Here is a 26,035-nt window from a genome sequence, read left to right on the forward strand (position 1 = left end):
GAGAGAACCCTAGACAGGCTCTGCATTGTCAGTGCAGAGCCCAATATGGGGCTCGAACTCACAAATCACGAGATCATGATCTGAGTGTAAATCCAGAGTTGGACGCTTAACCAACTGAGCCATCCAGGTGCCCCTGATGCAATTACTTATTTTTTAAATGTTTACTTATTTTTGAGAGAGAGACAGAGTGTGAGTTGGGGAGGGGCAGAAAGAGAGAGGGAGACACAGAATCTGAAGCAGGCTCTGAGCTGTCAGCACAGAGCCTGATGTGGGGCTCAAACTCATGAGCTGTGAGATCATGACCTGAGCCGAAGTTGGACGCTTAACTGACTGAGCCACCCAAGTGCCCCTACTTTTTAAATAAGAGGAAAAAAAAGAACAATGAAATTATTCTGTCTTTTGTATTTACCTACATAATTATCTTCATCAGTATTGTTTTTTTAAATATCTGAATACTGCCTGTTGTTATTTGCTTTCAGCCTGTAGAGCTTCTTTTAGTATTTCCTATAAGGGAAGTCTGCTAGCAACACATTCTCTCAGTTTATTTTTGAATGTTTTTATTTCAGTTTCATGTTTGAAACATAGTTTTACTGGATATAAAGTTTGCAGCTGAGAGTTTTATATTTAAGCACTTTGAATTATGCTGTCTCGGGGCGCCTGGGTGGCGCAGTCGGTTAAGCGTCCAACTTCAGCCAGGTCACGATCTCGCGGTCCGTGAGTTCGAGCCCCGCGTCAGGCTCTGGGCTGATGGCTCAGAGCCTGGAGCCCGTTTCCGATTCTGTGTCTCCCTCTCTCTCTGCCCCTCCCCCGTTCATGCGCTGTCTCTCTCTGTCCCCAAAATAAATGAACGTTAAAAAAAAAATTAAAAAAAAAAATGAATTATGCTGTCTCACTGCTTTCTGGTCTCCATTGTTTCTGACAATGGTTGTTTGTGGTTCCTTTGCCTGTGATTGGTCATTTTTTCCTTACAGTATTCAAGATGCTCTTGTTGTCTTTGATTTTCACCATTTTGATTATGATCTAGTGTGGTTCTTTTTTGGGTTCATCTCAGATGTATAAAATAATGTTTTTGTCAAATTTGGAGAATTTTCAGCCATTTTTTTCAAATATTTTTATTCCCCCCTCCTACTAGTACTCCCATTATGTGAATGTTGGTGCACTTAATGGTGTCACTCATTTCTCTGAGGCTCTGTTCAGTTTGCTTCATTCTTTTATCTCTCTGTTCTTCAGACCACATAATCTGTATTAATCTGTTTTCAACTTGGCTGCTTCTTTCTTCTGCCAACTCAAGTGTACTGTTAATCCTCTTTAGTAAACTTTTCATTTTGGCTTATTTTACTTTTCAACTTCAGAATATCCATATGGTTCTTTTTGATACTTACTCTTTATTGATATTCTCTATCTGAGGAGACACTGTCATCATGTCTTGTTTTAATTCTTTTTTTTAAAAAACGTTTATTTATTATTGAGAGACACAGCGTGAACGGGGTGGGGGGGGCGCAGAGAGAGAGAGGGAGACACAGAATTGGAAGCAGGCTCCAGGCTCTGAGCTGTCAGCACAGAGCCCGATGTGGGGCTTGAACCCACAAACTGCAAGATCATTACCTGAGCCAAAGTCGGACGCTTAACCAGGTGCGTGATTGTTTTCATTCTTTATGTATGGTTTCACTTAGTTCTTTGAACATTTAAAAAAAAATTTTTAATAAAATTTTTGTTGGAAATTGGATATTTTAGATAATAAATTGTAACAATGCTAGATACTGACCCTACCCTTCAGCCCAGGGTTTGATGTTTGCCTGGTTGTTCTCTTGTTTTTATTTTTTAGTGACTTGACTGCATTAATTTTGTGAGTTCTATTTCTGAAATATGTAGGATGCAGCCTCTGATGTCTCTACTGAGAGTTTTCCCCTTGTTTTTCTTTTAGCTTGGCAACCTAGATGTTACTCCTGGGTCAGCTTAAGCCACTAATTGGTCAAAGGTTATGCTTAAGTCTTCTTAGCCAGTTAGATTTTTACCTTTTATGTTGAATATATGTGTGTGGAATAAGGCTGCTATCATAGTTCAGGGAATTTATACATTTTTGCCCCACATTCAGTGAGGGATAATTAGTTTGGAGGTTCCTTCTTAGGGTACTGCTGAGAAAGCATAACTTTGGGTATTCACAATCTTCCAGTCTGGAATGATGTGTTTTATTTTAGTTTTAAATCTGGCTTCCTAGGAGTTGCCTCTGGGTCAGAGAAGCTTATTGTTCAGCTGATGCTTGGTCAGAGGTGGTATTTCTATTGCTTGTGCCAGTGAGGCATCTGTCCTGTATTGATGGTCTCTGGGTGGTTTGGGGAATGCTCTGAAGTCTGTCCCATGTCCTGTTCTGGTTCCTCCTGAGTGGGTGCCATCTAGGATATGCACACACCTTTCCTGATCTCCAGAGTTTACCGTAATCCTAGGAGGGTTCTTCTTGGCTTTCTCCAAGAGGGAAAAAACCCTCTTAGGGTTTCTTTCTCTTGTTTTCTCTATAAAACTTCTGGATGCCCTGGTGTTCTGCTCATATCATGGAACTACCAGTCTCCTCTTAACTACTCATCATCAAGATACCTATGTTCTTGACATGCTGTTAGGCATGGAATTTTCCATGCTCTGCTCCAAATAAAAACAGTCCCTTTGGGTAGGTGTGGAGCTCCTCATTCTTATGCCTAGATTCTTATGGCTACCCTGAGTGGGGGGTTGGTGGGTGATCCTCTTTACCATGCCTACCTGGACATAGGGCTGGAGTTGATGAGAAATGGTAATATTATCTTTCCCAGGTGAAACCATAACCCAAGAAGAAGAGCTGGGAGGAGAAGGAGCCCTTTTCTTCTTGGCTATATATGCCTAAGGATTAAATGATTAAAAAAAATAGTTTTCACAAGTTGTAATTTTGCCGGAAAGAGGGTTTGTCTACCTCCTTACTCTGTCCTTCTGGAAGTCCCACCATTTGTGTTCCTTTTTTATTTTTCCTTGAGATAAAATACACATAATATTTACCACTTTAATAATTTTTCAGTGTACATTTGCAGTGGCATTAAGCACATTAAGGACATTTACACCATTACCACCATCCATATGCATAACTTTTTATTCTTCCCAACTTGAAACTCATATCCACTAAACACACCCTATTCCCCCAACTGCAGACCCCTGGAAATCACCATTTTACTTTCTATTTCTGAATCTGACTACTCTAAGTACCTCATATAAGTTGAATCACACCATATTTGTTTTTATTGACTGGTTTAGTTCACTTAAGTATAATGTCTTCAAGGTTCAGCCATGTTGTAGCATGTGTCAGAATTTCCTTCTTTTTTAAGGCTGAATAATATTCCATTTTATGTATATATGACATTTTATCAATGCATCCATCAGTGTAAATGGGTTACTTCTACCTTTTGATTATTGTTAATCTTCTTCTGATTCCTTTGTGATACATTGTTTTTCTCATGCTTCTTTCAAGACTGTGTTTGTCTTTTAACAGTGTCTAAGTGGGGATCTTTTTTTTTTTTAATTTTTTTTAATGTTTATTTATTTTTGAGACAGAGACAGAGCATGAACGGGGTAGGGTCAGAGAGAGAGGGAGACACAGAATCTGAAGCAGGCTCCAGGCTCTGAGCTGTCAGCACAGAGCCCGACGCGGGGCTCGAACTCACCGACCGTAAGGTCATGACCTGAGCCGAAGTCAGACGCTTAACCGACGGAGCCACCCTGGCACCCCTAAGTGTGGATCATTGAGTTGACATTTGGAGTTCTTAAACTTGAATGTGTAGGTTTATGTTTTTCATCAAATTTGGGAAGTTTTCAATTCTTATTTCCTCACATATTTTTTTAACCATCCCCCTTTCTCTTGGGTCACCTCTTAGGCATATGTTGCTATGTCTGATATCCTATAGGTCTCTTTTCATTTTTACATTCTGTTCTTCAGATTGGGTAATCTCTATTTATCTGCCTTCGAATTCACTGATCTTTTTCTTCTCTCAGTTCAAAACTGCTATTCAGCCCTTTCCTTCAAGTTAATTTTTCATTTCAACTATTGTATTTTTCAGTTCCAGAATATCTATTTGGTTTCTTTTTGAATTTCTATCTCTTTATTGCTATTCTCAATTTGATAGTCACTGTAATCAAAATTTTTTATTTATTTAAATTCAAATTCAAGTTAGTTAACATACCGTGTAGTACTGGTTTCAGGAGTAGAACCCTTTAATTCTTTAAATATGGTTTTCTTGGGGCGCCTGGGTGGCGCAGTCGGTTAAGCGTCCGACTTCAGCCAGGTCACGATCTCGCGGTCCGTGGGTTCGAGCCCCGCGTCGGGCTCTGGGCTGATGGCTCAGAGCCTGGAGCCTGTTTCCGATTCTGTGTCTCCCTCTCTCTCTGCCCCTCCCCCGTTCATGCTCTGTCTCTCGCTGTCCCAAAAATAAATAAACGTTGAAAAAAAAAATAAAAAATAAATAAATATGGTTTTCTTTAGTTCTTTGAATGTATTTATTATAGGTGATTAAAAGTCCTTACTTACTATGTCCTACAGCCATATTCCCTTCAAGACCATTTCTATTGAGTGCTTTTTGCTTGTGTATTAGCCACACATTATTTCTTTGCAAATCTTACAATTTTTTTGGACAGTGGACGGTTTCAATAATATATTGTAGCAACTCTCTCCAAGAATTGTTGTTGCTGGTGCTTTGTTTGTTTAGTGACATGTCTAGACTAATTTTGGAGAGCCTGTCCCTCCTTCAGTGGGTGGCTTGATATCCCTGCTTAGATTTTTGTTTTTATTTTTAACTCTTTATTTCATTTTTAAGACTAATTTCCTAGGCATCTCTTTTGGATCAGCATAGCTTAATGATCAGCCAACAATTAGTCAAAGGTTGTGCAGAAACATCTTGAGCCAATAAAGCTTCCATTTTTGCCAAGGGGATCTAAGTGTAGATTGCGGCATGCATTAAAATTTTAGGCAGTTATAAGTTGCGCTTTGATTTTTACCTTGTGCAAGTCTCATGTTCAGCCTAGGAGGCATATATAATTGGGACTTTCTCCCAGTTTCTTTTGAGTGTGTATATAGCCCTATGCATGTACATCTCAGATCTCCAGGAATATAAAGCAGTTTATCAAAGCCCTTTATGATTGTCTTGTTGCCCACATCTCCCAAATTTTTAGCATGGTGTATGGCAGTCACTGGAAACAGAGGTGCTGGCCTTCCCTGATATTGCTATTGTTTTTGATACTGCCCTGGACTTGAGGCTTCTTTATTTATTTTTCATTAAAAAAAATTCCTTTCTTGTCTCAAGATCAGTTAAATCATTGCTTAGTTTTTATTCTATGTTTTATCTTTTTTCCTTTACATTTATCTCTATAATAAATCCATCTGGAATTTAGTAGAGGCGAGGCCCTAACTTGATGTTTTCTCTCCAAATACCAATACAATTTTCTCAACAATTATTTAAAACTTCATCTATTCCTCATTGATTTGTGAAGCTTCCTTTACCATATTTTAAGTTATCATGTTAAGTTATCACGTGTCTAGGATCTTAATCAGTATTATCTGCTCTAAAACAATAACCTGTCAATTTTTATGCCAGTAACAATTCATTTTAGTGTAAGTTTATAAAACATTTTTCTTTGTTTGAGCCAAGATTGCTCTTGTTTTTCAATCCCAAGCTATTCTTATTCATTTGCTTTTCCGAATAAACTTCGGAATTATTCTGTCAAGCGAAAAAAAACAAGTTCTTATCTGTCTTTACTCTTTACATATTAGGATGGCACTTGGTTAACTCCAATGCCCTATTAGAGCTGATAACAAACCCACTGCTTCCTAAAAGAATTAAATTATTTCTCAGAAAAGATTCCTCAACCTTACACAAGGTCTAGAAGGATGACCTTGTCAAATTTCAGGTTCTACTTCTGTTCTATTTCTCAGCTAAACTGAGAAGTTTAGATTTTATGTTAATCTTTAAGACTATTTTCCTGCCATTTTGTCTTTTAAAGAGCATAGGAATCGGGAGTTGGAGAGACTTGGGTTCCAACTCTTGCACTACCCATTACTAGCTATGTAACCTTTGCACAAGTCACTTCTCTTTGAGCCTTTGTTCCCTCAACAATAAATGGAGGTAAATAATATTTAGTTTTTAGCACTATTATGAAGATTAGTAGCACTGAACAGAAAGGGCTGACTTAGCACACTGCCAGGTACATAACATGTAATATTATAGAACCTGTTCTTGATGATTTTATGAACACTGATTATTGCCTTGTGCTTTACTAATGATCTTATATGGGTTACTGATTTATACAGGGCAGTTTCCCCCTACACTAAATGGGTTCTTAGGTCTTTTTAAAAGTAATCTTTATATCTTTTCCCCTGCTTTTAGGCAGCTTTTAAGCTATTACTTTTCATTACTGTCATTGAGGCTGGTTCTAAGAATAGGTCCTACTCCTTGTCTCACCTCCCTTATAATTTGCCACTTCTGATCTGCCGTACACTAGGAAATCAGATAGCCAAATTGTCAGAAATGTGTATATATTAAGAATAAATAGGTTGAGCAGGAAGCTAGGGGGTTCTCTTCAGGGAAAGCAAATGGAACCTTTTAGACCATTACAGCCTTGTCTTGTGATAGCTATTATAGCTATTCATAAGCCATTGTTATTTTCATGTCCCTGGAGGTGTTCCAAAAAAAACCTAGAGAATCAAATAAATGGAAAAATGAGCTAGTACTGTACTTCTGAGAATAAAAGTAAACAAAACATATAATTCCAGAGTTAATATGGACAATGCAGGGCTGTGGCCCAAGAACATTTTAGAAGTTAGGAGGAATGAATCCTGTCATTATTCCTATTGGTAAGACTTACATCACCAATTTTAATCTCAAGGCAGTTAGAAAATTAACAAATATGAAGCATCTATTATGTGATAGGGCCTCCACATTTATTACCTCAATCCTCAAACAGCTTTGAGAAATAAGGATTATTATACCCATTTATGTTGAGGGAATGGATGTTCTAAAGGTTAAAGTGACTTATCCAAACTGAAAAGCTGCAGAGCCAGAATTCAAACTAAAGTCTGTCCAATTTCAAAGCTCAATGCTCTATAATCCTCTGATGTCTTGTAGAGACTGACTTCTCTGTACATAAATTTACTTCCTATATATCAGCAAATAAACAATCAGAAAGTGTAACAGAAAACAGAATTGTCATCCATAATCACAACAATATATATCAAGTACAGAACTTTAAAACACAGAAGACCTCTATGGAAACAAATTAACTCTACTAAGACATAAAGGAAGAGACCTAAATAAAGGGATGGGTAAACTATGATCTTTGGATGGGAACCCTTAACATGATAAAGATGTCAACTGTCCCCAAATTAATCTATAAATTGAATTTATTGACAAAAATATACACCAAAAAACCCAACCAGATAGTGTGGAAACTGGACTAATTCTAAATTACATGTATTAGAATAAAGATCACGTGATTCAGAAATAATTAGTACATGTCTGAAACAAGAAAGCACAGAGTAGAGATTTGTCCTATCTGATATTAAGGCAAATTAAAAACCTATCATAATTGAAACAATGTGATCCTGGCCAGAGTTCAAATAGACAATGGAAAAAAATGAGTTCAGGAATGGACTAATGCATATATAGAAACATGGTACACAAGAAAGGTGGTAATATACATCAGTGGGGAAAGAAAAGATCATTTAATAAATGGAGTTGGGAAAACTAGCTTATTATGTAAAGAAAATAAAATCAGATCCTTGCCTACAGCATATATAGAATAGATACCTACTATAATTAAAGACCTGACATGGAAGGCAACGTTATAAAACTATTAAAAATGTAGAAAAGTATTGGGGTGCCTGGGTGGCTCAGTTGGTTAACCATCTGACTTCAGCTCAGGTCTGATCTCACTGTTCGTGAGTTCGAGTTTTGCATTGGGCTCTGTGCTGACAGCTCAGAGCCTGGAGCCTGCCTTCAGATTCTGTGTCTCCCTCTCTCTGACCCTCCCCCACTCACACTCTGTGTCTCTTTCAAAAATAAACAAACATTAAAAAATGTAGAAAACTATCTTTATGACCCAGGGGTAGGGAAGAATTTATTAAATAAGATCCCAAAAGCATACACCACAAGGGTACAATTTGAAAAGTGTCTGACAAAACCAAAATTAAATATTTCTTGGTGAGGGATGAAGTACATGATATCTGCAATTTACTTGAAAATGCACTGAAAATGCTGGATAAATGGATGGCTATAGAAGGACAGATGGCCGGTTATATAGGATAAAGCAAGTTTAGTAAAATATTAATTATAGAATCTGACTGGTGGGCTTATGAGTGTTCATCATACTATTCTTCCAACTGTTCTGTGTGTGTGAAGTTATAGCAATAAAAATATTGGTGAAAAGGAAATACTTTTGTTCAACAAAGACATTGTATGTAGTTTTGAAAAACTGTGACTGGAAAATATATTTGATATACACACAGATATAGAAATGATATTTGCTATATATGTATATGTATACACACACACATTTGACAAGAAACTTCTGTAATTGGCAAGAAAAAGACAAGTAACCTAAAAGAAAATTTGCAAGGTAAATAAATAGGCACTTCAGAGAATGAGAAAACAAGTAATCTGTATGAAATAGAAGCTCACCTCATCTGTAGTCAAATAAATGCAAATTAAAATCAAAGATACTACTTGAAGCCCACTGGACTAGCGAAAGTTAAGAAGTTATATGATATCAGTACTGGCAGTACTATGAAGAATAGAAGCCCTTATGTGTTGTTCACAGGACTAGATTAGTATGAATACGATCTAGAGCAACATGGCAATATTGGGTGAAAAACCTATATGCATATTTTATAGGATCCAGGAATTCTACTCCTGAGTATATACTTCAGATAAACTGGTACAGGAACATAAAGAAACAAAGACTTCTATGAAGAGATTTCCTGTAGCACTGTTTATAATACCCAAGAACTGGAAATCAATAAATAAAATACTGTGACATTACTATATGAAGGAACGTAATCCAGCAGTTACGAGGAATGAACCATGTAGGAGTATGGATGGATATCAAAAATAACACTGAGTAGAAAAAAAAGAAATAGAATGATATGTACAGCACAATATCTTTCATGTTGAAAAAAAAGGAAAAAAAATCGGGGCACCTGGGTGGCTCAGTCGGTTAAGTGCCCAACTTTTGATTTCAGCTCAGGTTATGATCTCCTGGTTTGTGAGTTCGAGCACCGCATCGGGCTTTGCACTGACAACATGGAACCTCCCTGGGATTCTGTCTCCCTCTCTCTCTGCCCCTCCCCTGCTTGCTCTCTCTCTCTCTCTCAAAATAAATAAAAATAAAAAATAAACTTTTAACAAAAGGAAAAAATCTACATATACAAACAACACTATAGACTATGGATACACATATGTCTTAATAAATACATGGCAAATGGCATGAAAGGACACACACCAAATACCCAAGAGTGGGTAACTGTGGGAAGAGAAGAGAAGTGAATAAGATCATGAATAAAGACTGAAGGAGACAAAAGCCAAATATAAAACCAAATATAAAAGTTCATGCAGGTCATGAATGAACTGATGATGACAGAGGATCATGAACTGAAGAAACTATCATGGCAATCAATTTCAGCGTTTCTGAATTCTAAGCTGAACTTCAAACGATAACCTCCCCATCCCCAAACACCATAAAAACACATGCTTAAGGGAAATGTGACAAAAGTAAAAGAGAACTGAACCGGTCACTTCCCTGTCCCATGGCTTACCGGAGTACGCAGCACATGAGCAGCAGATGGGTTGGGACATTAGCTGGATTGAGCATACTGGGGGTATCTGACTTCATACAGGCCAGGAAGGCCCGCATCCTTCTGTTCTTGTCCTCCACTGCTTTGCCGAGCCAGAGCTTCTTGAGATTTGGGCAAGTCCATTCCCGAAATGTCAGTGCAGACACCAGCTCGGGGGTTTGAGGTGACTTCCCTTTATAGGCAGACCACTCTTTGAGGATCACTGAAGGAACTGGAAAACAGAAATTGAGGAAAAACAGGCTCTAGAAAATTCCTGAGCATTTCTGTAAAATTTCTGGCCGCAAGTGACAGGATCTGTCCCATTTCAACATCTTTTTATTTTTTGTCATTAGAATTTTTATTGTTAGCAGTAGGAACAGCACTTAATAGATGTTTGATATGTGTTAGGTACTTTACATATGAATGTAAATGTCATTTACTTCTCAAAACTCAGAACTCTAATCCCGAGAGAGAAGTATTGTAACTACATTATCATAAAACACAGTGCTCTTTTTTCATTGAAAAAATAAAGGCTCAAAGTCACACAGTTAATTATGTTGAAACCCATTTAAGTAAATGTACTAGGCTAGGCAAGGAAAGAAGTCCAAGGAGGAATTACATAAATATCTGGCTTCATAACAGATTGTGGGATACTCTAAAGGACTTTAAAGAATTTCAAAAAATTCTCAAAAAAATATCTTTTAGATTTTTGAAGGTTTAACAGACAAGGAAAACATGGCTTCTGTCTACTTCTAGTATACTTCAGGCTCTTAAGCTATGGCCTGTTTTACTGAAGACATCCAGCATTTCCTCAATTACCCAAGCTAGAAACCTGGAAGTCATCCCAGAGTCCACACTATCCTTTATCTGCTTCACATCTGGTTATTGCCAAGGTCCTGCTGATTCTATTACCTTATCATCCTTTTTTATCTGTCCCCTTGTCTTTATCACAACAAATAGTACAGAGGTTCAGATCTCATCATCTTTCACCTGACAACAATTCTGGAGACTTGTCCCTGCCTTCATTCTGTCTAGTCTACCTCATACGCATGCTCCACCACCATGAGAGTGCTCTTCTTAAAAAACTTTTTAATTTGAAATATAGATTCACAGGGAGTTGCAAAGATAGTAGAGAGAGGTCCTATGTACCCTTTACCCAGTTTCCCCCAAAGATTGTATCTAAAACAATTATAATATCAAAGCTAAGAAGCTGACACTGGTATAATTGTGTGGATAGTTCTAGGTCACATGTAGTTTTGTGCAACCACCACTGCAATCAAGATGCAGAAGTATTCAGGGTGCCTGAGTGGCTCAGTAGGTTAAGATACAGAACTATTCAATTACCACAAAGATCTCCCTTATGCTACCCCTTTTATGGTCACACCCAACACCCTCCAGCACCATCTCTAATCCCTGGCAACTACTAATCTGTTCTCCATCCCTACAATTTTGTCAATTTGAGAATGTTAAATAAATGGACTCCTATAGTATGCAACCTTTTGAGATTGGCATTTGCACTTGGCATAATGCTTTTGGGATCCATCCATGTTGTTGCATGTATCAGTACGTTTTTTGTTTTTTGTTTTTTTACCAAGTAGTATTTCATGGTATGGATGTACCACAGTTTCACCATTTACCTTTTGAAGGACATCTGGGTTCTTCCAGTTTGTGGCTATTATGAATGAAGCTGCTATGAATATTTGTGTGTAAGTTCCTGCATGAAAATAAATCTTCCTTTCTCTGAGATAAATGCCCAAAAGTATAAGTGCTAGGTTGCATTGTAAGTCTATTTTAAGTTTTGAAAGGAAATGGCCAAATTACTTTCTAGAGTCGTGGTACCATCTTATATTCCTACCAACAGTTTATCGGTGATCCAGTTTCTCCACATCCAATCCAAATGAATAAAATTATTAATTTTAGCCATTGTAATAAGTATGTAGTTATATATAATTGTGGCTTTAATTTGCAATTCTTTTTTAAAAAATTTTATTAGAAAATTTAAAAAATTTTATTTTTGAGAGAGAGAGAGACAGAGACAGAACGTGAGTGGGGGAAGGGCAGACAGAAAGAGAGAGAGGGAGATGCAGAATCCGAAGCAGGCTCCAGGCTCTGAGCTGTCAGCAGCATAGATCCCAACGTGGGACTTGAACCCACAAGCCGTGAGATCATAACCTGAGCCAAAGTCAGATGCTTAAACCACGGAGCCACCCAGGCACCCCCTTAATTTGTAATTCTTTAATGGCTAATGATGTTGAACATCCTTTCATGTCTTTATTTGCCATGTATATCTTCTTCAGTGAAATGTCAGCATTCTTTTGCTGATCTTCTAATTGGACAATTTTCATAATGCTCAATTGGGCAGTTTTCATAATGCTCAGTTTTGAGAGTTCTTTGTATATTTTAGATAGTAGTCTAGATATGTGGTATTTGTTCACCTACTGATGTCCAATTGATCTAGTACCATTTGTTAAAAAGACTATCCTTCCTCTAATGAAGTACTTCTGCAGCTTTGTCAAAAATCAGTTGGCTGTACTTGTATGGGGCTATTTCTGGGTTCCCTATTCTGTTCCACTAATCTATGTGTCTATACCACTACCAACACCACACAGTCTTAATTATTGTAGCTACATGGTAAGTTTTGTAATCAAGGTAGAGTGATTCCTCCCAACTTATTTCTTTTCAAAAAATGTTTTAGATATTCTAATTCCTAAGTCTTTCCATATAAATGTTAAGCATCCAACTCTTGATGTCGGCTCAGGTCATGATCTCACAGTTTGTGGGTTTGAGCCCCACACTGGGCTCTGTGTGGACAGTGCTGAGCCTGCTTGGGATTCTCTCTCTCTCCCTCTGTCTGCCTCTCCCCTGCTTGCACTGTCCCTCTCTCAAAATAAATAAACTTAAAAAAATAATCTTCTATATATCTACAGAGAATCCTGCTGGGATTTGGATAGGAATTGTGTTAAACCTGTATATCAATTTGGAGAGAATTGACATTTTACTATGTTGAATCTTCCAATTCAAGGAGATCTATGTCTCTCCATTTATGTAGGTCTTCACCAATTTCGTTCATCAGCATTTTATAATTTTCAGCATACAGATCTTGAACATCTTTTGTTAAATTTATACCTAAGTACTCCATTTGTTGGAGGAGTTATAAATGGTATTGTATTTATTTCAGTGCCCCATATTCATTGTTAGTGTATAGAAATAGAATTCATTTTAGTATGTTTATTGTATATCCTACAACCTTGATGAATTCACTCATTAGTTCTAGCAGTTTTGTTGTCAATTGGGATTTTCTACATAAGCTATGTCATCTACAATTAGGGACAGTTTTATTTTTTCCTTTCTGATCTGTATGCCTTCTATTTCGTTTTCTTGCCTTCTTGTGCTGGCTAGAACTTCCAGTACTATGCTGAAGAGCTGCAGTAGGGCATAACTAGACTTGCTCCTAATTTTAGGAGAAAAACATTTAGTCTTTCACCATTAAGTGTAATGTTGGCTGAAGGGTTTTTGTAGATGTTTTTTTATCAAGTTATAGGCATTCACCTCTACTCCTAGTTTTTTGGGGAGTTTTTTTTTCATGAATGGTTGTTGAATTTTGTTAAATATTTTTCTGCATCCATTGAGATGACCATATTATTTTTCTTCTTTATCCTGTTTGTATGGTGGATTACATAGACTGATTTTTCAAATATTGAACTAGTTTTGCAAAATAGAACAAACCCTACCAAATTACTATGGTGTGTAATTCTTTTTATATATTGCTGAATTCTATTGACTAATACCTTGTTAAGAACTTTTACATCTATATTGACAAAGGATATTGGTGTGAAGTATTATTTTTATGTACTGTCTTTATCTGATTGTACTATCATGGTAATACTGGCTTTGTAGAATGATTTGGGAAGTGTTCTCTCCTATTTTCTGAAAAAGATGGTATAGAATTGATGGTAATTCTTTTTAATTTAATTTAAATATTTATTGTCCACAATAAGTGCCTGATTGTGCAAAGCACTGCTGGAAATAAAAAGATTTATGAGACAGTCTCTATCTACTCTTTTTTAAAAAAATTAATTATTGAGGGGTGCCTGGATGGCTCAGTTGGTACAGCATCCAACTCTCGATCTTGGGGTCATGAGTTCAAGCCCCATGTTGGCTGTAGAGTTTACATTAACAAAATTAGGGGTGCCTGGGTGGCTCAATAGGTTGAGAGTTTGACTTCGGCTCAGGTCATGATCTCACAGTTCAGGAGTTCAAGCCTGTCGTTGGGCTCTGCACTGACAGCTCACAGCCTGGAGCTTGCTTCAGATTCTGTGTTTCCCTCTCTCTGCCCTTCCCATGCTCATGCTCTGTCTGTCTGTATCTCTCTCTCAAAAATAAATAAAAATTAAAAAATAATATAAAATTTTATTATTGAAATATAATTGACATACAATGTTCTATTAGTTTCAAGTATACAACATAGTGATTTGACAATTAAGTATTTGTTAAAAATATGGTAGAATTCTCTAGTGAAACTAATTCAGTCAGATTTCTTTTTTGGGAAATGTTAAATTAAATTTTATTAATATTTACAGGGCTATTCAAATTATCTATTTCATATCAGGTGTGTTTTGGTAGTTTGTAATTTTGAGAATTGATCCATTTTGTTTAAGTTGTCAAATTTATGTGTAGAGTTGTTTACAGTATTCCCATATAATCCTTTTGATGTCTGTAGGCACTGTGGTGTTATCTCCTGCCTCATTCTTGATATTAGTAATTTGTATATTCTCTATTTTCCTTATTGTGGTCTTGCTAGAATTTCATCAATTTCATTGTTTTTTTCAAAGAATCAAGTTTTTGTTTCACTGATTTTTCTGTTATTTTTCTGTTTCCAATTCCACTGACCTTTGCCCTTTATTATTTCTTCATTTTAGTTTGCTGTAGGTTTAGCTTTCTCCTCTTCTTGTTTCTTGAGGTGAAAATTCAGAGGACAGATTAGAAATTTATCCCTTTTTCTAATTTGAGCATTTAGGACTATAAATTTCCTTTTCAGAAATTTAGCTCCATACCACAGATTTTAATATGCTGTATTTTTATTTTCATTTAGTTCCATGTATTTCCTTCTTTCCCTTAAGACTGGCTATTTGGGAGCACCTGGGTGGCTCAGTTGGTTAAGCGTCCGACTTCGGCTCAGGTCATGGCCTCACGGTTTGTGAGTTCGAGCCCTGCATTGGACTTTCCTTGGAGCCTGGAGCCTGCTTCGGATTCTGTGTCTCCCTCTCTCTCTGCCCCTCCCCCGCTTGTGCGCTCGCTCTCTCTCTCTCTCTCTCAAGAATAAATAAAACACTAAAAAAAGATTTTAAAAAAAGTTTTGCTATTTGACCCAAGGTTTGGATAAAAGTGCTTTGTTATCTTCCAAGTATTTCTAGATTTTCCTGTTATCTTTCTGTTGTTGATTTCTAATTTGATTTCATAGTGGTCTGAGAATATACCCTGTATAGTTTTAATTCTCTTAAATTTATCCAGGTTTGTTTTATGGCCCAGGATATGATCCATCTTGGTATATGTTCTGTGGGCATGGAAAAGAACATGCATTTTGCTCTTGCTGCATGTTATATTAAGAATCAATTGATGGTTGTTGAGTTCTATATTACTGATGATTTTCTGTCTAGTTGTTCTATTCATTATTGAAAGGGGAGTTGAAGTCTCTAATTATAATTGGGGATTTGCCTTTTTTTCATTTAAGTTTTCTCAGTTGTTGCATCACATATTTTGTGGCTCTGTTTGGTGATACACATTTAGGATTGCTAGTCTTCTTGGTATATTGACCCTCTTACCAGTATATCATGTCCCTCTCTTTCCCTGGCAATTTGCTTTGCTCTGAAGTCCATTTTATGTGGTATTAATACAGCCATTCCTGATTTCTTTTCATTAATGTTTTCATGATATATAATTTTCCATCCTTCTACTTTCAACATACCTCTATCATTTATATTTGAAGTGAATTTTTTTGTAGACAACATATAATTGGGTAATGATTTTTATCCAATCTGTCAATGTCTGTATTTTAATTTGTGTAATTAGAACACTTAAATTTAATGTAATTATTGATATGTTAGAGCTTAAGTCTATCATTTGTTTTGTTTGTTCTCTCCATTTTCCTATCTCTGCTTTCTTTTTCTCCCTTTTCTATAGGTTACATGTTCTTATTTTAGAATTTCATGTTGATTTATCTATAGTGTTTTTGAGTGTTTCTCTGTGTACAGCTTTTCCAGTGCATTTTCTAGGCACTGCATTATTTACACCTAACTCACCAAAGTCTACTGGTGTTGACATTTTACTGGTTCAAGTGAAGTATAAAAACCTGACCTGTTATGTCCCTTTTAACCTTCCCCACTTACAATTGTCTTAAATATTTTCTCTACAGACATTGAGAACCACATTAAGCAGTGATAGTTTTGCTTTCACTGTGAAAACTCAAGAAAAGCAAAGATGACTGTATTTATCTACATTTTTGTTCTTTCCATTGTATTTCCTTCCTGATGTTACAAGAATCCTTCTATTTCTAACTGTCTATTTTAATTCCGGTTACTTAACATACAGTGTTATTTTAGTTTCAGGTGTAAAATACAATGATTCAACACTTCCATACATCACCCTGTGCTCATCACAAGTGCACTCTTTAATTTCCATCCCCATCTCCCCAACTTCCTCCCCTCTGGTAACCATGATTTTATTTATTCCCTGTAGTGAAAAGTCTGTTTCTTGCTTGGACTATGTCTCTCTTTCAATTTTTTCCCTTGTTTGTTTTGTTCTTTAAATTCCACATGAGTGAAACCATATGGTATTTGTCGTTCTCTGACTTATTTTGCTTAGCATTATACTCTCTAGCTTCATTGGTATCATTGCAAATGGCAATATTTCATTACTTTTTAGGGCTGAATAATATTCCAATATATAATCCAATGCAATATTAAACACACACACACACACACACACACACACACACACAAACATACACACCACATCTTCATCCATTCACCGATTGTTGGACACTTGGGCTGCTTCCATAAAATGGCTATAATAAATAATGCTGCTATAAACAAAAGGGTACATGTATCCCTTTGAATTAGTGTTTCTGTATCATTTGGGTAAATGTCCATTAATGAGATTGCTGGATCATAAAGGAGTTCTAGTCTTAAATTTCTGAGGAACCTCCTCCACACTGCCTGCCACAGTGGCTGCATGAGTTTGCATTCCCATCAATGGTGCAAGAGGGTTCATCTTTCTCCACATTCTTGACAATACCTATTGTTTCCTGTGTTGTTGATTTTGGCCATTCTGACAGGTGTGAAGTAACATCTCATTGTAATTTTGATTTGCATTCCCCTGATGAGCATCTTTTCATGTGTCTATTGGCCATGTGGATGTCTTCTTTGGAGACATGTCTGTTCATGTCTTCTGCCCATTTAATAATTGGGTTATTTGTTTTTTGGGTGTTGAGTTTTGTAAGTTCTTCATATATTTTAGATACTAGCCCTTTTATGAAATATATCATTTGCAAATATCTTCTCCCATTCTGGAGGTTGCCTTTTAGTTTTCTTGATTGTTTCCTTTGCTGTGCAGAAGCTTTTTATGTAGATGTAATCCTAATAGTTTTTGTTTTTGTTTCCCTTGCCTCAGGTGACATATCTAGAAAAAAGTTGCTATGACTAGTGTGAAAGAAGTTACTGCATGTGTACTCTTCTAAGATTTTTATGATTTTGGGTCTCACATTTAGGTCTTTAATCTATTTCGAACTTATTTTTGTGTATAAGTAAGTGGTCCAGTTTCATTCTTTTGAATGGTGCTGCCCAATTTTCCCAATAGCATTTGTTGAAGAGACTTTTTCCACTGTATATTGTTTCTGCTTTGGTGAAGATTAATTGACCATATAATTGTGGGTTTATTTCTGAATTTTGTGTTCTATTCCATTGATCTATGTGTCTATTTTTGTGTCAGTACTATGCTTTTTGATTTACTACAGCTTTGTAATATAACTTGAAGTTTGGAATTGTGATGCCTCCAGCTTTGCTTTTCTTATTGAAGGTTGCTTTGGCTATTCAGGGTCTTTGGTGGTTCCATACAGATTTTAGGATTGTTTATTCTAGCTATGTGAAAAATGCTGTTGGTATTTTGATAGGGATTGCATTAAATGTGTAGATTGCTTTAGGTAGTAAAGACATTTTAACAATATTTGTTCCTCTAATCCAGGAGCATGGAATGTCTTTCCATTTCTGTATGACATTTTCAATTTCTTTCATCAGTATTTTATAGTTTTCACAGTACAGGTCTTTCACCTCTTTGGTTAGGCTTATTCCTAACCAAATCTTATTATTTTGGGTACAATTGTAAATAAGATTATTAATTTCTCTTTTTGCTGCTTCATTATTGGTGTATAGAAATGCAACAGATTTCTGTACATTGATTTTGATTCCTGTGATTTTACTGAATTTCTTTATCAGTTCTAGCAGTTTTTGGTGGAGCCTTTAGGGTTTTCTATATATAGTATCACGTCCTCTGCAAACAGTGAGAGTTTTACATCTTCCTTACTGATGTGGATTCTTTTTATTTCTTTTTGTTGTCTGACTGCTGTGGCTAGACCATCCAGTACTATGTTGAATAAAAGTGGTAAGAGTGGACATCCTTTGTCTTGTTGCTGACCTTAGAGGAAAAGCTCTTAGTTCTTCCCCATTAAGGATGATGTTAACTGTAGGTTTTTCATAGATGGCCTTTACCATGTTCAGGTATGTTTTCTCTAACTCTATTTTGTTGAGGGTTTTTATCATAAATGGATCCTGTACCCTGTCAAATGCTTTCTCTGCATCTATTGAAATGATCATATGGTTATCCTTTTAATGATGTATCACATTGATTGATTTGTGAATATTAAACCACTCCTTGCAACACAGATATAAATCCCATTGATCATGGTGAATGATTTCTTTGAATGTGTTGTTGGATTTGGTATGCTAGTATTTGTTGAGGATTTTTATGTCTATATTCATAAGAGATATTGGCCTGTAGTTCTCTTTTCTAGTGGTGTCTTTAACTGGTTTTGGTATCAGGGTAATACTGGGCTCATAGAATGAATTTGAAGGTTTCCTTTTCTATTTTCTGGAATAGTTCAAGAAGTATGGGCATTAACTAGTCTCTTTCTTTCTTTCTTTCTTTCTTTCTTTCTTTCTTTCTTTTTGAGAGTGAGCACATGAGTGGGGCAGGGGCAAAGGGAGAGGAAGAGGGAGAATCCCAGCATAGAGCCCAATGTGGGGCTTGATCTCACAACTGTGAGATCATGACCTGAGCTGAAATCAAGAGTCAGACACTTAATGGACTGAGCCACCCAGGTGCTCCTAACTATTCTTTAAATGTTTGGTAGAATTTGCCTGTGAACCCATATGGTCCTGGACTTTTGTTTGTTGGGTGAATTTTTGATTACTGACTCAATTTTCTTGCTGGTTATCAATCTATTCAAATTTTCTATTTCTTCCTGTTTTTGTTTTGGTAGTTTATATGTTTCTGAGAATTTATCCATTTCTTCTAGTTGTCCAATTTGTTGGCATATAGTTTTTCATAATATTCTCTCATAATTGTTCATATTTCTGTGTTTTTGGTTGTTATTTCTCCTCTCTCATTTGTAATTTTATTTATTTAAGACCTTTCTCTTTTTTCTGGGTAAGTCTGACTAGAGATTTATCAATTTTATTGATCTTTTCAAAGAACCAGCTCCTGGCTTCACTGACCTGCTCTAGTATTATTTTTCTGGTTTCTATATCATTTACTACTGCTCTAATCTTTATTATTTCTTTCTTTCTGCTAGTTTTAGGTTTTGTTTGTTCTTCTTTTTCTAGATCCTTTAGGTGTAAGGTTTGGTTGTTTATCTGAGATTTTTCTTGTTTCTTGATGTAGGCCTGTATTGCTATAAACTTCCCTCTTAAGTACCACTTTTGCTGCATCCCAGACCTTTTGGATTATCGTGCTTTCATTTTCACTTGTTTCCATGTACTTTTTAAATTCTTCTTTTATCTCCTGGCTGACCTATTCATTGTTTAGTAGCATGTTATTTAACCTCCATGTATTTGTGGTCTTTCCAGATGTTTTCTTGTGGTTGACTTCTACTTTCATAGCATTGTGGTCAGAAAGTATGCAAGGTATGACTTTGATCTTGAATTTTTTGAGATTTGTATTGTGGCCTAATATGTGATCTATTATGGAGAATGTTCCTTGCATACTTGAAAAGAAAGTGTATTCTGCTATTTTAGTATGGAATGTTTTGAATGGATATTTTAATTTCATCTGTTCTAGTGTGATTCAAAATCATTGTTTCCTTGGTGATGTTCTGTTTAGATCATTTCTCCACTGGCATAATTGGGGTGTTAAAGTCCCATACTATCATTGTATTATTCCGAATTAGTTCCTTTATGTATTTAGGTGCTCCTGTCTTGGTTGCACAAATATTTACAATTGTTATATCTTTTTGTTGGATTGTCCCCTTTATTATTATATAGCGTCTTCCTTTTTCCCTTGTTACAGTCTTTCTTTTAAAGTCTGTTTTGTCCGGTAGAAGTATTGTTACCCTGGCTTTGTTTTGACATCTATTTGCATGATAGATGTTTCTCCACCCTCTCTCACTTTCTATGTGTGGGTGTCTTTAGGTCTAAAATGGGTTTCTTTGAGGGTTGCCTGGGTGGCTCAGTCGGTTAAGCATCCAACTTCGGCTCAGGTCATGGTCCCCCAGTCTGTGGGTTCGAGCCCCACGTTGGGCTCTGTGCTGATAGCTCAGAGCCTGGAGCCTGCTTCAGATTCTGTGTCTCCCTCTCTCTACCCCTCCCCCACTTGTGCTCTGTCTCTGTCTCTCAAAAATGAATAAATGTAAAAAAATTTTTAAATGGGTCTCTTGTAGGCAGCATATAGATGGGTTTTGTTTTTTATCCACTCTGCTAACCTATGTCTTTTTCTTTTCAAGTTTTTATTTAAATACTAGTTAAAATATATGGTAAAATTGGTTTCAGGCGTAGAATTTAGTGATTCATGACTTATATATAACATCCAGTGCTCATCACAACAACTGCTCTCCTTAACACCCATCACCCATTTAGCCCACTCTCCCACCCACCTCCCTACCACCCTATGTCTTTTGATTGGAGCATTTAGTCCATTTACATTCAAAGTAATTATTGATAGATATGTATTTATTGCCATTTTATTACATTTTCTGGTTGTTTCTGAAGATGTTTTCTGATCCTTTCCTGTCTTTGTCTCTTTCACGTTTTGCTGATTTTCTTTAGTGCTGTATTTGGATTTCTTTCTCTTTATTCTTTGTATATTTAGTAATGGTTTTTCATATATGGTTACCATTAGGTTTGTATATAACCTCTTCTGCATATAGGAGTCTATATTAAGTTGATGGTCATTTATGTTTGAACCATTTTCTCCCTCCTCACATTTTATGTATATGTTATTATATTGCATATCATTTTTTTGTGAGTTCCTTGACTTATTTTTTACAGAAAAATTCATTTTTACTGCTTTTGTGTTTCCTACCTCTATATTGTCACTTTTGGTATCTTCTTTTTACTCATAATATGCCTTTTAATATTTCTTGCAGAGTTGGTTTAGTGGTCACAAACTCCTTTAGTTTTGTGTGTCTGTAAAACTCTATTTCTCCTTGTATTCTGAATGAAAACCTTGCCGGATAGAGTATTCTTGGCTACTGATTTTTCCCAGTCAGCACTTTGAATATATCATGCCACTCCCTTTTGGCTTTCTAAATTTTTATTGAAAAATTATGGGTTTTCCCTTGTAAGTTAATGACTTCTTTGGTCTTGCTACTTTTAGATTTTTTATCACTATATTTTATAAATTTAATTACAATATGTCTTAGTATTGGTGTGGTTTTCTTGATTTTGTTGGAGGTTCTCTATACCTCCTCAATCGGAATATCTCTTTCCGCAGATTAGGGAAGTTTTCAGCTATTATTCAAATAAATTTTCTGACCACCTTTCTCTTTCTTCTTCTTCTAAGACTCCTATAATACAAATGTTAGTACATTTAATGGAGTCAATGAGTTCCCCAAGTCTATTCTCATTTTGCATAATTCTTTTCTCTCTCCTTTGTTCAGCTTGATTACTTTCCATTACTCTGTCTTCTAGGTTACTAATTTGTTCCTCTGCTTCTCCTATCCTGCTGTTCATTCCATCAAGTGTGTTTCTCATCTCATTTATTGTGCCCTTTATTGTTGTTATGTCATTCCTTATCTCTGTGTGAAGTGTCACACTCATGTCTTCCACTCTTTTCTCAAGTCCAGTGAGTATCCTTATGATCATTGCTTTAATTTCTTTATCTGGCATGTTACTTATATCTGTTTTGCTTAGATCTATGGCTGTGGACTTATCATTTCTTTCATTTGGGATAAATTTGTTTCTTCATTTTGTCTGCCTCTCTGTATCAATTTCTCTGTGTTAAGAAAGTCAGTTGTGTCTTCTGTTCTTGAAAATAGTGAATTTATGAAGATTCAGTCCTGGAGTGCCCTGTGGTGGAGGTCCCCTGTTCACCAGAATCTGGCACTTTAGGACAGTATCCTAGGTATGTTGCTTATGCCCTGCTGTTGTGTCTGAGTCACTTTTCCTTTCCATGTAGTCGTCTGCACTGACTCTCTGCCTGTTGTGGGCTGTACTTGCTCCCTGTGGTGTTAGTGGGACCCAAGCAAGCCAGCCTGGAGTGGGGGGGGGGCATGCCCACCAGAGAATGGGAGCAGGGCGACAGTATTAGCAAAATGTGTGCTGGGTCAGATCTCTTTAAGTGCTGCAGTGGCTAGGGGTTGTGCCCTGGGCAACCACACATACAATAGCAGCCAGGGGTGCATGGTGGACATGGTGCAATATGGTGCCTATGGGCACTTGGCTGGGCAGACACACAAAGGTGACTGGGGGCACGTGGCTTAGGAACACACAAGTGTGCCTGGGGCCACGCAGCTAAGCACTGCATGGCAGACATGCCTGGTGCTCGGTGGCAGCTGTGCACCTGGTGGCTGGGTGGGGCACCTACTCAGCTTTAACAAAATCTGCCCTGAGCCCAGGGCTGAGGCCAGCAGGCCTGGAGTGGGCAAGTCCTTGCACTGCTAGTGGGTTAGGTACCAAATGTCTGTGCAGTCCTACCTCCAGCAGGTGTCTCTGTGCTTATGCTGGGAGGTAGGGGAGGAAAGTGGCACCTGCCAGCTCCCTCATTTCTGAAGTCTCCCAACATGCTCAGAAATAAATATGAACATATCTGTCTCCTATTTGCCTCTAGAGCTGTGTAAACTGCTGTTTTTATGTTGCCTCTCCACCCAGCCTGCTGTTTCCTTAAGGGCAGCAACCCGACTGTCACTCACCCTCTCAGTTGGCTCAGTGTTGACTCAGGAGACTTTTAGTACTTTTTTAAAGTTTATTTATTTATTTTGAGAGAGAGAGAGAGAGAGAGAGAGAGCGAGATCAGGGGAGGGGCAGAGAGAGAGGGAGAGAGAGAATCCCAAGCAGGCTCTGCACTGTCAGTGAAGAGCCCAATGCAGGGCTCAAACTCAGGAACTGCAAGATCATGACCTGAGCTGAAATCAAGAATTAGAGGCTCAATGGACTGAGCTACCCAGGTGCCCCAGTAAACAGATTTTTAAAGCTCCAGCTTCCAAGTCCCACAGATTTTACAAACTAACGGAATTCTGCTCCGCTGTTTCTTAAAGCCAAAAGCAATGGGGATTAGTTTTTTCCTGTGGAAACTCCCTGGTGTGAAGGTCCTCTGTCCTCTCTGTGCATGCAGCTCCCTCCCTTCGGTGGGCAGCCTCACTCCACCTTTCTGACCTTCCTAATCTTTCAAATGCAGCTTCTTCTCTATATTTAGTTGTGGAGTTTCTTCTGCTGGTCTTTAGATCACTCTCCAATTTATTAACTTGGATGCGGATGATATCTAGTTGAAATGTGGGATGGAGTGAGCTCTGGGTCCTCCTATTCTGCCATGTTCCCAAGCTCCTCCCAATATTTCTCCTTTTATCATTGCCTTTTTGTGCAGATGGATACCGTTAGCCATCCTTTTACATTAGCGCTACTTGTGAAAAATTATCCTAGTTTTCCTTTATCTGAGAATGTGTTGATGTCCCCTACATTCCTGGAGGATGTTTTTGTTTGATATAGAATTCTGAACTGATTTCTTTTCTTTCAGCCCTAGAAAGTGTTGTGCTACTTCCTCCTGGAATCTGGGTTCTGATGAGAGATCAGCTGTCATATTATTTTGCCCCTATAGGTAAAGCATTGTTTCTGTCTGTCTGCTTTCAATAATTTTTGTCTTTAGCTTTCAAAGGTTTCACCATGATAGATCTTAGCAAGGATTTCTTTGGGTTTATACTGTGGATAATTCACTCAGCTTCCTGACTCTGTGGGCTGATTCTGTTTTTCCCAAATTTGATAATATTTCAGCCATTATTTATTTGAATCCTCCTGCAGCCCCACCCTCTTTCTTCTGTCTTTCTGGAACTCTGATGATACAAATATTAGACCTTTTGTTCTAGTTTTACTGGTCGCTGTTCATTTTTTTTCAGTGTATTTTCTATTATTCAGATTGGGTAATTTCTATTGTTCTATCTCCAAATTCACTATTTCTTCTATTGTCTCCAATTTGCTGTTTAACTCAACTATTAAGTATTTTGTTATTGTATTTTTTAGTTCTTAATTTCCATTTCTTCTTTATATCTCCTATTTCTTTGCTAAGACTTTCTGATTTTAATTTGTATCAAACATATTCAGAATTGTTTGTCAAAGCATTTTTACAATGGCTGCTTCGAAATCCCTGCTAGGTAACTGAACCATCTGTGTTATCTCAATGTAGGCATCTATTGATTTTCTTTCTTTGGTTATTTTGAGATCGCAGTTTGAAATCTTTCTGTTTCTTAGTATGAAGAGGGATTTTCCATTGAAACCTGGACATTTGGGGTATTATATTAAAAGACTCTGGGTCTTATTTTAATTTTGTGTTTTAGCAGGTCTTTTCTGACATCACTCTGTTGAGTGAAGGGGGATGCTTTGTCATCACTGCCAAGTGGGAGTGAAAGTCCTGGCTCCACATTCAGCTCCTCCTCTTGCTTGTTGCAGTCTGACAAGAGTAGAAGTCTAGGCTCTTCATCCAGTCTTTGCTACTAGGGGTGATGGTTGGCTGCAGTTTTTCTGTGGTGTTTGGCTAGAGCAGATTAGTTATTACCTAAAAATTTTCTGTTTGCTAGGTTGTTTCTTTTGGGTCCTTTGACTAGAGAGAGAAGGCATTTCTTGGGGCTTTTACTGGTCTGTACCTGTTGGTGTTTCTGGGCTGCCAGCTGGTCTCACACCTAGTCTAAGATATATGCAGCAATAAGAAAACCCAGGGAACTCACCACTGCATTATTCCTTGGATCCCAAAGTCCTTAGCCACTCTGACTTCTTCTCTTTACCTTCTAGAATGTCTTGTACTTGTTATATATATAATATCCTGGGCTTTTAGGTGTATTTAGCAGGAGGAATAAGGACAGTATATGTACTCTATCTTCCCAGAAGCAGAAATCTAGAGGGTTCTTTTGAACACACTAATTTGACCATGTCACTCTGCAGCTTAAAACACCTCAATGGCTCCAACTCTACAGGATCAAATCCCAAACAGATCCTTACTGAGGAGGAGAAACCATGTCAGATACACCTCTACATTCCCAAAGTCCAGCATGGTTTTAATAAGTAGTAGCTACTCTGAATGCTTAATGATTAAAGAACTGAGGCTTAAGTTAATGCATTTGCCATACCAATATGTATTCTGGCGAATTATGCATTTTCTCAAAGACTGCTCCATTGTCACAGGTATGATGTGCTTGCACAGATGTTTTTGTTCCACACCAAACTTTGAGAGAACTGTTGAAGTTAAAACAATACTTACCTTCCACAGGTAGCCGCCGCCGTATAGCTAGGCGTTCCATTTTCCGTTGTGTTTCTGCCAGACTGAAAAGGACCCCATATACGTACTGACGAGCTGACCGGAACAGGAGAGCAGCTGGAGGCAGCTCCATGTTACACTCATCTTCAATACATACGGGGATCTTAATCTCACCCTAATAAGAAAATGGTCCAGGGGAAAGAACAAAATGAGTTACCTCAAGGTTTGGAATTGAGCTGAGAAGAATCAGTCATGAAC

General features: G+C 37.2%; 1 protein-coding gene across 1 annotated transcript in view; it reads right to left on the reverse strand.

The window, feature by feature from the left end:
• Positions 1-26,035, reverse strand: part of FAM120C (family with sequence similarity 120C) — a 110,846-nt gene that overhangs the window by 30,835 nt on the left and 53,976 nt on the right. Inside the window, exons 9-10 of the mRNA XM_030305314.1 lie at positions 25,781-25,952; positions 9,815-10,064 (exon numbers count right to left, since the gene is read on the reverse strand). Of these exons, the coding sequence (XP_030161174.1) occupies positions 9,815-10,064; positions 25,781-25,952 (422 nt within the window). The remainder of the gene's footprint in view (positions 1-9,814; positions 10,065-25,780; positions 25,953-26,035) is intronic.

Source organism: Lynx canadensis, chromosome X (genome assembly GCF_007474595.2).
Source record: "Lynx canadensis isolate LIC74 chromosome X, mLynCan4.pri.v2, whole genome shotgun sequence".
Classification (NCBI taxonomy): domain Eukaryota; kingdom Metazoa; phylum Chordata; class Mammalia; order Carnivora; family Felidae; genus Lynx; species Lynx canadensis.